This window comes from Uloborus diversus, chromosome 1 (genome assembly GCF_026930045.1).
Source record: "Uloborus diversus isolate 005 chromosome 1, Udiv.v.3.1, whole genome shotgun sequence".
Lineage (NCBI taxonomy): Eukaryota > Metazoa > Arthropoda > Arachnida > Araneae > Uloboridae > Uloborus > Uloborus diversus.
In genome coordinates, this window is record NC_072731.1 from 261,078,218 (window position 1) to 261,093,002 (window position 14,785).

A 14,785-nucleotide genomic window follows, 5' to 3' on the forward strand; every position below is an offset into this window, starting at 1 on the left:
GCATGAAACTGCAGTCCTCGGATGGAATGACTGAGCTGGCGGTGTATTTCATCTATGGGAAGGGGTTGTGGAGCAGACTGTACCACTATAATTTTTAAGGGGTATTAGTTTCGAGGGTATATTTCTCATTTTGGAAGGGCTCTTGTTCTTGGGAGTGCCTTTGGTGGCATTTGGAAACGGGCGAGGTGCCATTGATCTTGGGGGGGGGGGGGGCACCCATGTTAAAAGTTCATTTATTAACCTTGTAACCCTCCTTTGAACCCTTTCCAATAAAATAATATCTTTCTTAAGATATGGATCCCAATTCTGAACAGCAGATTCTAAATAAGGTCTCACTAAAGTTCTGTACAAAGGTAAAGGAACTTATTTAGAATTTTTTGAAATAGATCAATTGATAAATCTATAGGAATTGTCAATTGGTCTGTGATACTGAACTGAAGATTAAACTAAAAGCTCGACTGATGAAGAAATCCAAATCTACAGCTCTTTCTTCTACACTTAAGATAGACCCCTGTGAATTATAGCTTGCATGCTTATTTCCATGATCTAAATGAAGCACTTGACATTTTCTAGCATTGCATGACATACCCTGATTAACTGCTCACTTAGAAATTCTATCTGAATCCTCTCGAAACTTTTTCACTTGTTCTTCACAGTCAACAAACCTCATAACTTTGACATCATCAGCAAAGATATTAATGCTGCCAGAAAGCCCTTCAGTAGTATCATTAATGAAAATAACAAACAACAATGGTCCTAAATCTGAACCTTGTGGATCTCCACTCAAAACATCAGACCGATGAGAAAAATGTCTCCAAACTACTCTTTGTTTTCTTCCAGTAAGCCAATTTCTAACCCAATTCAAAGTTTTCCATCCTATTCCAATACAGGCCAGTTTGATTAGTAGAGAGCAATGTGCGATATTTTATAGAAAGCTTTTTGAAAGTCAATATAAACAACACCTTTACACTTTCTGCTATTTGAAGCTGTGGTAACTTTGTTACAGAAGTGCAATAAATAAGTTACACAGGGATAAGTTACACATATCGGATATATACATATATCAAAATATTCGGATATATATCAAAGTATCGGATATTTTCGAAAATATGATGATCTTTTCGAACCCTGATTAGGGGCCTTCACACTTCCAAATCCGCCCCTGCCCCACACACACATAGAAATAAAAAATGGAGAAAAAATACTGCTCTCATTTGTTTTAACTACACAAAGAATCCATAAAATAAGAAAAAGTCAAATTTGTCTGAACACATTCCCGGGATTTTTCCGTTGTCAAAACTATATAATGACACTAAAGAAGTAAAGAAAGATAGAGTTGTGAGTACCACTCTCCAATACAAACAAAGCCTAGGTTTTCAGCCATATTTCCCAAAACTTCTCCCAAAAGGACATTTTGTCTCCCATGACCAAAAACCTATGGTACTAAAAAATTCTGGCTGTGAGGCGCTAGCAAACACTGAAAAGTATAAAATAATAAAATTAAGGAAAAAAGAGAAGTGCAACCACTTGAGACACTTCCTTCTAGGACATAGGCCTGGTGCTACTGCCCCTGTATACAGTTGGCTCTCTGTTTAACGACGCTCTATTTAACGACTTTCTCTGTTTAACGATGTCTTTTCCCAATCCCAGATGGTCCATTATAGTGTTAAAAGCATTCTATTTAAGGACGCTTTCTACTAAAGGACGATTTTTTGAGATCCCTTGAAAGTAGTTAGACAGAGAGCCAACTGTATATGGGGCATTCCACGGTATTTTTGACATTTATGTAGAGTCCGTAACGTGACCTTTTATGCCATAACTTTTTAATTTACTGTTTGATTAGCATATTATTTTATTTTGATCTTTTCCTACCAACACACCAGCTTAAATTAAAACAATTTGCAAATCAAACGGTAAATTAAAAAAGTTATGGCAAAAAAGGTCACGTTACAGACTCTACATAATGTCAAAAATACCGTGGAATGCCCCATATGCACATGTATTTTAACACACACAAAGTAGTTTCCTCCAAACATTTTTAGGGGTCACTGTGCCCCACATTTTTTTTTTTTTTTTAACATTTCTCAATGCGCTCTCCTTGTCCCTATGAAGTTTCAATGCATTTTTAACAGAACTTCATCACAAAAGCAAACTAAACATTCATGCTAGATAAAGTAAAGCAAAATTAAAAATTCACGACTTTGAAACTTAAACCTCATTTATTTCCTGTATCCCCTAGAATTGGATTTTTGAAAAATTAAATTTAAAATATACTCAAGTTTTAAGCAAGTAGCATACAAAAAAGTCAAAAAAAAAAAAACTTTTCTATTACAAAAGTCTTATTAAAAATTGTCATTTTAATTGAATTAAAAATGATCTTTTACCTGAAAGTATACTGCCCCCTTTTTGGTCTGGGGGAAACTCTACAAAGTGAGGAACAAAATTGATAATAAAAACATATATATACAGAAAGGTACCTTTTTTAAGGGTAAATAAAAGAGAATCCAAGTTTTCATTTTCATTAAGATGATGAACCCTGACTTGAGTACTTAAAGGATGAGGGCCTGCCATAATAGCAGCTCAAATTAATCTTGAAGCATTAAAATGTTCATGCAGCTTGCACCTGTGAAAGTATTTCAAATTCAACATTCAGAACAAACTGAACATTTAAAAATTCGAAAATGTTACCCTAAAAATTATACTTTGAATAAACTGATTGAAAACATAAAACAACCGACACCAATGCAGAACAGCAGCTCATTGTTTAACAAAAAATCATCAGTATAATAAAAGGAGGTAATTGTAAGAGAGTTCAATTTTTCAAGTAAAATAAAAATCATAGAAGTTTTCCTTTTTAATGGAGTTGCATGTTGGTTTCACACATGGGTGCAAGTTATCAAAGGGACGGAGTTCAAGAACTCTCCTTCGGCAATGTTTCGAAATTGAAGTTCCAAAAACGCAATTTTTGGCGATGTTGGACGATGTTAGGAGTAAAAGCAATCGGGGCTCCAAGCCATTAGTTTTTTTGCCAATCTTAAATCTTTTTTTTTTTTTTTGCAGCAATAAAATCGCATGGGACATAAGATCCACTTTTGCAACATAAACCAGTTTTGATCGGAAAGTCTCCCCAAGATAGCGCGAACAAACCAGAAAAGAAAGAAAGGTGGGGGAAGGGTATGGACGATTAATGAACTGGCAAATGAGAAAAAAAAAACGAAAGGACACACACCTCCAAAAGCACGTTGTAAACAAAACAAGCCCATGGCGGAAAATCAAGAGAATGTCCATGTAAATTCGTGGTTATGGAAAGGTCCTGCAATTAAAGCATATTTTTCGAATACTCAATTTTTCTTTTTTTAGTAAAAACTGAAAGAAAGTAATCGAATTTCTTTCCGTCCCGACCTCCGTCTCGGAAATTTTGTCCAAGACGGAAATCCGTCCTGAGACGGAAGGTCTTGCACCCATGGTTTCACACCATTAGCAGACCTTGTGTGTTCCCCCAAAAGTTGACACCCATTCTTTCACGTGACACCTTTATTGGTGGATGCCATATAGAACTTTGATGCTCAGTTTCTCCACCAGATGGAAGCACATGGGCTCCCTTTGATGTGCAATTGCACAAATAATTTAATTTTGACAAGAGTATTCAAAGCAAAAAAAAAAACATAAAAGCAAGAATCATATGATAATCAGGCATAGTTAAGTGCCACATGGTGTTTATTTTCTTCAATTGAATATTTTTGCCTATTTCTGGCCAAATTACGTAGGTGGAATGGAGATATATCTTTTAATTTAAAAACAAAATTTAGTGTTTTGCATTTTCATCGAACTATTGCAGAGTGCAGTAGTAGGATTTGTAACATTTTCAAAAGGCATAAAAAAGTAAAAAGGATATCAAGAAAAGTTTTTAAAAAATTTCTGAAAAGCATATTGCATAACAGTTTCATTTATTTAAAAATTCAGAAGGCTTACACACAATGCTGAAGATATTTTCACAAGTTCATAATATTCTTGGAAATTAGTGAAAAAATACTCCCCCTCCTGTGAGGCTTTAATAAATTTACATATGAATAGATTATTTCAGAAAGGGCATAGGTCCCATTTTTTGCAAAATTGATTTAGCTGTGGTTGTACCATATTCATATGCAGAGAAATCAACTAGTGTAGAAGGGAAGTCAATTCTTGTACAACAAAGTATTATCAAGGGGTTACATTTTTTTGTTTAGTGCAGAAAGAGCATAAGTCCCGGACACGCCTTTTCTGCACTAAACGCAAATGAAGGAATAGTAAGAACTCAATAGGAATGTATGACAAGATCATAGAAGAACTAGATTTTTTGGCATAATAAAGTAAAAACAAAAAGTCTTTAATCTTGCATTATTGGGCAGTTCTCAAAAGGTGGGAACAAAAAAGTTAACTTTGAGCAATTTCAAAAATTTTCGATTTTGATATCAATTTTGCTTTTATTCTATAGTATGCATACCTAGAACACAATATATGAACATGAAAAGACAGCAGGTATTTGTAAAAATTGTTAATTAGCAAATTAAATTAGCAGGCTGTAGGTAACAGAATTTGGACATTGTTGTCCTGTAGGTAACGGATTTTGGACATCATCATAATGCAAGTTTCACCATTTTTGACAACTGTTAATCTGATTTTTAACTTTTCCAATGAAAATTTTATTTACTACTTTTTGAATTTTGCAATTTAATGATAAAGAGGATAGCAATGAAGTACTTGAATGGCTATACATACTGCTCTTTACATATAATAAAGTTTTGGAATGATTTTGAAGAAGTTGATGAAAGGTAGAAAAAAGCTTCATGGAAATAATTATACAAACTTGTAGTTTGATTTTTTGGGACAAATAAGGAATAAAAATAGAGACAAATAAATACGACATATAAATTTTTAAAGGAAAAATAAACAAAATATGCTTTAAGAAAGAATGTAAAAAGTGACATCAGTTTTAATAATGAATATATTTTCTAATGTCATAAGAATTAAAACAATGTCTAAAAAAAATTTATTGAAAAAAGAAATTCGTATTTCTATTTGGAGATCGTTATATAAATTATGTTTCCAAAAGAAAGAATAGAAAAAAAAATTCTAAAATAATAAAAGCGGCGGGAAAAAAAAATTTGCTAGTGCAGGTGATAAAGTCGCCAAAGCTGGTGCAGCTGACGATTAACTACATTTGTCAAACTGGAATCCCCCTCTGGTAACCTTTAGCTTATCGTATACTGTGTTGTCGCTAACGGAGGTTTGCTTGGCGATTTTCGCGCAAAATGGCTTTCGTTCGATCATAAACAGCCATGTTTCTACTGTAATTTATGTATTGTTCAATGTGTAACGTATTAATTATGCAAAATACCTATGGATTAAAGAAGATAACATCATAATAATCTTTTTTATTGATGTTAGAAGACAGTGGATTATAAAAAAATTATAAATAAACGGACAGAATTATCGGCGTCAAGATCCTAACGCCATTTGGACATCTCACATGTATGTTTAAGAAAAATTATTTTTCTTCTAAGATACTGCATAAAAGCTTATGAAAACACTTTTAAACAATTAAAAACTGATTCTGAGGATCGATAAATACCTTTAAAACGAAAACATCATATACTTAGTTCTCAAATAATAGCATTGTAAAGATCGTAACTTTTGGACATGCATCAAATTTCAAACTTACTTTTTTCTAAAATCGTTTACAAAGTAAATAATCTGTCTTTACTTTTGTTATTTGTGTAAAATATTAACAAAAAATTATTCAGTGTAAGATTCATGCCTTTAATTTTTTTTTGAAACGTATGGAAATAATTAAAAAGAAATTTTTTTTAATGGTACATTTGCTCAGTTAACGTTTTGGTATGTCCAAAATTGTGCCATTTAGCAAAGAAAATATTTTTTAAGGGCATTTAAAGAGCTTTTTTTCCATAATTTATGTCAATTCTTGTCTCTATACAGCATTATAATTTACCTCAAAAATTTTAGAGTTAATTAAAATGAAAGTTATTTGGTGTTGAAGCTTCAAAGTTGAAGTCTGTGTTTGCTCCCACCTTTTGAGAACTACCCTATTATGATAATGGTAGGTCCGTCAGCTAGAGGGGTCAAGTGGGCAGATTCGAAATCATGACCTGAGTAGAGATAAGATGGGACTTATGACCTTTCTGAAATAAATGATTCACAAAAACATGGATACAGTAGAATAGCAAGAGTGGAGAACTACCCTACCAAAGATGCCCACAAAGGAAGGGAGGGGGATGCTGAACTAACAATCGAAATTTTTAGTGGGTGCTTTCTGAGATATTTTACTCTTCTTGTGAGGATTCTTGATGTTTGGGGGGAGAGGTGCACTGTTGCTTTTTGGAGGGTTAGGAACCCATGCCCAAAACCCAAGGCAAAAGTATTGATGAGTGAGGACCAACTCTCCCCAGAGTCATTAACAAAAGTACTGAAGCAAACACTGCATCCTTTTTTGCTTTTTCTCACTCATTATAACACTAACTTATTCTAAAAAAGGTACAAGCGAACCAATAGAATTACATTTGAGCTACATTGGTATTGTTCTTTGCTACAAAGGCCCTAAAATTGAGATGCACCAAATAATGTCATTTGATACTATTCTAGTAAGAATCATATAAAAATTATATAATGATTCTTTTTCACTGAATGGGCACCACATTCTATGCCATATTGTACCACTATTAAAAGCATGATTTTAATAAATCAGATAGCATGATCTTTTTTAGATCATGTTGATTGATTTGGAGCAGAATGCTATGTGGAATTATTTTGACAGAAAAGTAACTGAGGGATTCAAGCAATTAAGGAGTTTTTTTTATGCAAAAGACAGCAAATAATTCTGAAGTTTAAATGGCTGAATAGAATTTTAAGAAGATATCCGAAAATGAGTTTTTTTTTTTTTTCCATGAAGGTTCTGGAAAATGTTTCAACCTTTGTTCTTGAAACTAAAAAAAAAAAAAAAAAATATCACAAGAAAAAAGAGAATACAATAACAATGTTTAACCAAGCTGATTAAAAATTTGAATTAAATTTCGCCTACCACATTAATTTTCACACGGACATAGTTCGCACTAAATTTACTTTTGATTCACGATATCGGTTCCTATAATCTGTTCTATTAAGACATGAAATAAAGTTGAACTCTAAAAAAGGAGAGAATATTATGAGAGAAAAAATAAAAATGCCGTTATAACTCTAAAATACTTGATTGTTTCACCAGTATTCCAACTGACTTGAAGCTTTAGATGACACAGGGTGTAAAACCATGCACTGTCATCAACATCTTTCAAAAACTTAGTAATTAATAATAATGACACAAAGATATGAATAAAAAAGAAGTCGAGTAGTTTAGCAACTGAAAGTAAATCAAAGGAAATCCATGACAAATAAAGTAGGTTAGTTAGTATACAAACTTAGAAATTGTTATCACTTCCGAACTGTCAGATGATGTATCCGGTAATAGCAGAATTTTCAAACACAAGTCACCTTTCGCAGCAGCCGACACAAAATAAAGGTCAAACTAAAAGTTACAGTTTTTAAGCATTAAATAAAATATTTATCACTCAAATTTCAGGAAACTTTGCTGAAAATCACAGTTAAACGAAATTTATACCATTAAAGGTATTATACAAGAAATATTTACGTTTTATGGTTGTATTATTTTGATTATTAGAATACGCTGATCAACGTTTAAGTTTTATCTGTGACCGTAACTCAGTTTTCACTTCATAAACAAGATTCGTAAAATGACCGAAGTAGTGATGTACGAAATGTTGAAAAATTACTGCAGTGAAATTTATGGTGGCTTAAAAAGTATTATAATGTTGGAAAACAAAACATTGTACTGTATATCTCTTTGAAATAGACATTCATAAGAAACTTTCAAGATGTGTTTTAATTTAGTGTTAGTGAACTTTTAATTCCTAATTAAGTATTTTTTTGTTGTCTCCAAATTATCGTTTTTATCACACTAATATTTGAATATCGTAGCATTGTTGATGGTTCTTGTTCAAGTTCGGGTCTTTTCGCTTCTTTTTATGATACTGCTTGTATTGTCATCTGATACCTATTAAAGTTTCTAAAATTACATCACCTGACAGAAGATTTTTATACATGGTGTTTAATTTCTGGCGAAATTGAAAAGATGAAAATACTACAAGTTAACAAGCATTCTTTAACTTACAATATCTATATGCAGTAGAGTCTCGATAATACAAATACAAATACAAAAGTGACGACCAGCAACAGGCTCTGTGCCCAGCTAGACTGGTCCTAGTCCATTTACAATCCCCAGTGAAGATCAATGGCCCTCTTAAAACTATCTACACCCGTGCTCATTACCATCTCTTCCGGTAAGCTGTTCCAAGGTTCCACTACCCTGCTATAATAATAATTTTTCCTAATATCCATGTTAGCCTGAGATTTAAAAAGCTTAAAACAATGACCCCTTGTCCTGTTTTCAGTGCTAAACTTCAGCCCCATAACATCTTTCATTTTAATAAATTTAAACAACTGAATCATGTCCCCTCAGTCTCTTCTTTGCTCAAGACTGTACATTTTTAGCCTTCTAAGCCTGGAATCATAGTCTAAATGAGAAAGTCCGTTTATTAGCCTTGTAGCCCGCCTTTGAACCCTTTCCAATACATCAATATCTTTCTTAAGATAAGGAGACCAGAACTGAACAGCATACTCCAAATGGGGTCTTACCAAACTTCTATATAAGGGCAGAAGAGCTTCTTTAGATTTGTTTGAAATAGATCTATTGATAAACCCAAGCATCTTATTGGCTTTGTTGCTAGCTATGCTACACTGTTGGCTGAACTTTAAATCCTGACTTATTAAGACCCCCAGATCAGTAACTTTTTCAGCCGAGGCAATTGGGGCTCATGCCACCTCGGATTATTAAAAATTCGGATTATCCGGAAAATTCTTCCAGATTATTTTTTTACACTTTTCCGTTGACGTAAGGAGCAGCCCCTTTTAATTTCTTGTACAAAAAAAAGCAGTATTGTTGCCATGTAAAATTATCACTTAAACTTCAACATATAAAACTTGTTTTTAATTATCTCTACACAAATTTGGACTTTTTTCCACGAGGTCTGTATACGTATTAATGCGCAAATTTGTAGGCAACCAAACATTGACAGTGTCCAGTGGCGTAGCTAGACCCGACTTTCGGGGGGGGGTTACTTCTTTTATATATATATATATATATATATATATATATATATATATATATATATAATCGCTTGGAATTTTTTCCTTTTCTTCCTTTTTTTTTCTTTCTCTTCTCTCTTCTTTTTCTCTTTTTTTTTTTTTGAGACTAACTTTTCGGGGGGGGTTTTGTCCCCAAAACCCCCCCCTTAGCTACGCCCCTGGTGTCTGAATCCATTTCGATGAGTTTTGTCATAACGTTCTAGGAAGATTGGGCCCAATGTTCCCGGCACCCATAGTGCTTGGCGCCCAGAATGATTGGCGCCCAATCTTCCCATTTCGTGTCATAACGTCTGTGTGCTTTCAAACATATGTTATGTATCTTGCGTACCACAATAAGGGTTAGCTGTAGAAGGTTTATATTTCGTATACATGACTCATGAGGTGTCAAGTTTTGAACTTTCCTTTTTTACTATCATCAGGTATTCCAATATTCCAAAAGGCATGTTTACACGTTGTTTGAGGCAAATCAATGTTACTTTCATGCATTAAGATATCATCTCCTAGGCATTTCGTACTTCATATTGTGCAGTCGATGACTACATGTATTTTGTGCCACTTAAGGAGTGTTGTTGATAACAATCTGTTAATGCATTTTTTTATTATTTACTGTATCTTGTTAAATAAGTGTAACGGCAAGTGTAAAAAATGTTTTCAGATTTTAAAGAAAATTATTTTTTTGGAACTAAAAATGTTTATGAAAATATAAAGTAAGCACCTTGAATTAAGCGGAACCTCAAACTTTCGAGACTCTACTACAATTCTTTAATCTATAATATAGGATATTTTACTTTCAACAACTTCAACATTTACATTTGCAAGAGCTAAAATTTAAAAATTTTAGCCGGAGGGGAAACTGTCTTCCAAGATTTATATTTGAAGGGAGAGGATACAGTAATACTACAGTCGGTTCTCTATTTAACGACTTTCAAGGGACTACAAAAATTTGTCCTTAAGTACCTAGAATGTGTTAGTAAACAAATTTTTCTGTAACTACAGTGGAGTGTCTGGGACTGTGGAAAGTTGTCTTTAAATAGAGCGTTGTTTTAAACAGACAGCCGCTGTATTTGACTTTTAAGTTTGTTCTTATTCACATTGATTCAGTGCTCACACAGTTCATATACAGTTTTCTCTACACCTTTATTCAAATTTTTAAAGAAACTGCTCACTGAAATTTACTATGTTCTTCTTAATAACTTCAACAATTCGTTAACCTATTCAATATTAATGAAGTACAGGAGTGGAGCACGTTGATCTACTTGCCTTATGATTTTTTATCTCATTAAAAATTAAATAAGCAGTTTGATTTTCTACCCAGATTTTCATTAAATGTATCTCATCATCCCTGATGTTTCTGAAAATTTTCAATTCAGAACTGTAAAGGGGACCAATGTGCCCCAGACCCGTGGTAAGTTGGTTCACACTACAAAAACAACTTCTGTAACAATTTTAATGACAAATGTTTTCCAATATTGTAACTTTTGTACTATTTACTTTTGCTTGGTCAAGTACTACTTTTGTACTATTTATGCCAGAACCATCTACATTTACTCAAAAATCGGCACAACTTGGTTCTTTATCAACTTCACTGTTGTTATTACGAAAATTTTGCTTTTTAAATCCTTCTAGAAGTTTTCATTTTTTGTGGGTTTTCTAAAAGGGGACCAACGTACCTTTTGCTCTTGGTCTGAAAAAAAAAGCTGTCGTATTTTTTTTCTATTTATCACAAAAAATAAAGAAACTACTAATAATTATGAACAAAACAAACATAAGAAGAGTGATTCAATTTATTACTTCATTCTTCATGAAAACAATTTTTAAAAATGTTGCAGCCTTATAAAAATTACTGAAAATAAAATTTGTTCAATAACTGTACCATGTCCAGGACCAGTCTAATTAATTTATTTTCAACATTAATTATTCAGCTTAAGTTATGCATTTGTTTTCCTTTAAGGTTCAAGTAATAAATGGTTGAGGTTTTTTTTAAATTAAACAAATATATAAATCTTCAGTCACCATGCTATTATTTCAGTTTTAATAAATTCTTCTTTACTTTCCAGTATTTTTATTTTTCAATGTGATGAAACTTTCAGGATACTGATATTATTTTCTGAATATCAGTGTTTGCTGTTTTGTAATGCTACATACAGGAAAGACACAGGAAAATTTTTCCCCAGAATTGAGTGGCAAACTTGGCAATTTATTCTGTACATTGAAAACGCCAGCTATTTGTTATTTGCTAGTCATGCCCATGCTCCAGCTATCATGCAGTAACTTTTTGCTTATAGAAGCAAAATGAGCAATGTCTAAAACAATTTAAAAAGAACTTGGTTATTGGCAACTCTCGATTTGCCAATAACCAAGAAAATACTGTTAAATCAATTTTAAACTTGTAAATATGCCATTCTCATGGAAAACAAAAATAGATTTTTTTTTCAGCATTCACAAATACGTCTTTTTTATTTCTATTTTGTGTGGTTGAAAATGCCTACTTCATTTAATTCTATCAAGAATGAAATTTTTTAAATAGTGAGACATTTTACATTTTTTATCAATGTTTTGGGACATTCAATGGTAATTTTTTTAATTTTTCAGTTAACGCCCAAAGTAGCCGAGTGGTTGTTTAACCAATAAACCATCCCTAAATTAATTTATGAATTATTTTAAGTATTTTTCTTATGATTTGTACAGATGATTAAAACCTTAAAAATCATGCATTAACCTCCTCCTATTAAAGGAGGTTAAACTGGGTTATTTAACTACTGGGTAAACTTAAATGCATTAACCTCCTTCTATTAAAGGAGGTTAAACCTCCTTCTATTTCAAGTAGCTAAGTTGAGGTACAACCACTTGCCGACAGATACAAACTGTAAAATGGAACAGGAGTGATGTTTTTTGAGAAAGTAGCTACTTAACTATTAAATTACACAAAATCCTGTTTTTTCGACTAATAACTGTTTTGCTCTTAACGGCTCATATTTTGTTTACTAGCATTGTTTGTCTACTAAAATTTTATATTTATGTGCATGATCTTATTTCTTTCCAGGTACATCTCATATGACAAGATGAATCAAAATACTTGCCAATGGTAGGAGATCGAACCACTCTAAACCCACCTCCAATTAGATAGCTTTTCAAATTCGATGTCATGCTTGCCTGATTGTGGTTGTCCTAAAACTGCACAAGAAACCGCTGTCGAAGGTGACATCGCCCATGACGAATCTTCTTACAGACCATTATCGGAATCTATACCTCTTCTCCCCAAAGATACCACCATGATCACGTACGAAGCCGATGCATCCCAGTATGCCATTTTAGCTATCATAGGCAAGGGGTTGAAGGACACGGCTACGATTTCTGCCGCCAGACATATTCCCACGGGGCAGCAAGTGGCCATCCGTAGAACAAACCTGGATTCCTGCCCGGAAGACGTTACTTACATTCAGAGAGAAATTTTAGTCACTAGGCAATTGCGACACGAAAGTCTGTTGCCATATTATTGTTCGTTTGTCTTTCAGAATGAAGTGTGGGCAGTGATGCCACTGATGACGTATGGTTCAACGAAAGATATAATGTACTCCCATTTTTCAGAGGGATTGCCAGAAATAGCAATAGGTTTAATCATGCGAGATATCTTAGCTGCATTAGATTACGTACACAAGAGAGGATTTATTCACAGAAGCATAAAAGCAAGTCACATCCTAATTTCTTCAAGCGGAAGGGCTCTGTTGTCCGGTCTTAGGTACTCATGTAATGTAATAAACAATGGTAAATGGCAAAATATGATTCATTCTTTCCCACCCGATTCCGTTTCCAACTTAAACTGGTTGAGCCCGGAAATTTTGGAGCAGAATCTTATGGGATACAATGCTAAGTCAGATGTTTATAGTTTAGGTATAACTGCTTGTGAGTTGGCTAATGGAATTGTACCTTTTGCGGAAATGCCGCCTACTCAAATGTTGCTCGAGAAACTTCAAGGATATCATCCGAGGCCCCTCGATTCTCGAACTTATTACGACATTGACGATTCTCAATCTCAAGGTAATTTAGGCGATGTATATAGAATGAGAGAATTCTCGGATTCATTTCATAATTTTACAGAGCTGTGTCTACAAAGGGATCCTCTGAAGCGTCCTACCGCAGTCTACCTATTGAGGCATACATTTATTAAACAAACTAAGAAGTCAAATATTGCTCTACAAGATATTCTAGCAATGGTTACTCCAATTGCTGACCAAATACCTCCAAGTAAAGGCAATAGTAAAACTTATGAATTGGAGGAGAAGTTCCCAGGACTATCTCTAGGTGAATCATGGAATTTTTAGATTAACCAAAAATTAGGACTTACAAACGCCAAATTTAACGCTTTAACTAACAATGTTTACCAAATTTATCAGATGAATGCATCTGATTTATTGCTTGCTTCAAATAGTTTGAAATATCTTTTTTTTCCACACGTTAAGCTATAATTTTTCAAATGTTTCTAATGTTGTACCTTTTGTACAAGTTTATAAGATTTTGTTACATTTGTTTGCATAAACAAATATTTAGGTCTTTCATAAGTGTTGTTAAAGGATATTGTGTGTACATTGAATGAGTTTGCAATAAATTGTTTTCTTTTAAAATATAGTTTTTTTGAAATTCAAAAGTGTAAATGATTCTAGGAAGATATTTAATAAATGAAATTGACATCTATGGTTATTGATAATTTATATTTTGTTTTCATTCAAAATATTTCACCAAGTTTTTATGAATGCAAATTATTACACAACAATTTTAAAGCCACATTAATTACATGCAGGGCTCATAGTCCTCTTATATCTCCTACAATTTCACAATTTGTCAAATATTCTCCTATATTTTTTCCTTGAATGTTATATACCACCCAAAAATGCAAAAAGTTTTGATCCATTTTTTTCTTCTTTCTCCCCTGCACTGTGTAGTCTTACATCTTTAATGTTGGCAAATGTACTAAATTTATGTTTCATTATTTTTATGAAATATACAAAATATAAATGATTTTCCTTGCAACTTTTAACTTGTTTTCATTTTTTAAAAATGAGTTTACTTTGTAATTTTAATAGTATGGCATGTTAACTTTAAGTGTACTGCTGTAGGGATTTCGAAAGATTTTAATTTTGTTACATATATTCTTATATGCAGTTCGAATGACTGGTTGTAGCTCAAATGAAAATGGAAATGACGTGTACAGATTTTGGTACCAATTCAACTTTGAGTACTTCAAATGTTCCAAAGCTTGTAGCTCACTGAAAAATATAATTATCTTGATGAAAAAAATGTCATTTAATCGGATTTTGTCTGCTTTTTTCAAATATGTACTTATTTTGTGTGTAAATTTTCCATGAATTGCAAAATTGAATTGGACAGGATAATGCTCCCCTTGGACTCTTCTAACATCCCTTTCGTTTGGCAGATTAGGTCAAATTCACCCTTTATACATGTGTGTACATATAAAAACATACATTAACTGTGCAGTGCTTTTTGTAATGTTTTTCTGATATGTCCAACAAAACCA

General features: G+C 32.9%; 2 protein-coding genes across 2 annotated transcripts in view; one reads left to right on the plus strand and one right to left on the minus strand.

Moving 5' to 3' along the window:
- Positions 1-7,528, minus strand: part of LOC129234249 (glycogen debranching enzyme-like) — a 66,466-nt gene extending 58,938 nt beyond the window's left edge. Inside the window, exons 1-2 of the mRNA XM_054868229.1 lie at positions 7,449-7,528; positions 2,478-2,623 (exon numbers count right to left, since the gene is read on the minus strand). Of these exons, the coding sequence (XP_054724204.1) occupies positions 2,478-2,571 (94 nt within the window). The 5' untranslated portion in view covers positions 2,572-2,623; positions 7,449-7,528. The remainder of the gene's footprint in view (positions 1-2,477; positions 2,624-7,448) is intronic.
- Positions 7,529-7,783: 255 nt separating this feature from the next.
- LOC129234253 (STE20-related kinase adapter protein alpha-like) lies at positions 7,784-13,933 on the plus strand. Its single transcript, XM_054868234.1, has 2 exons — positions 7,784-7,939; positions 12,296-13,933. The coding sequence occupies exon 2, from the start codon at positions 12,393-12,395 to the stop codon at positions 13,572-13,574; it is 1,182 nt and encodes a 393-aa protein (XP_054724209.1). The 5' UTR covers positions 7,784-7,939; positions 12,296-12,392; the 3' UTR covers positions 13,575-13,933.
- The last annotated feature ends 852 nt before the right edge of the window (positions 13,934-14,785 follow it).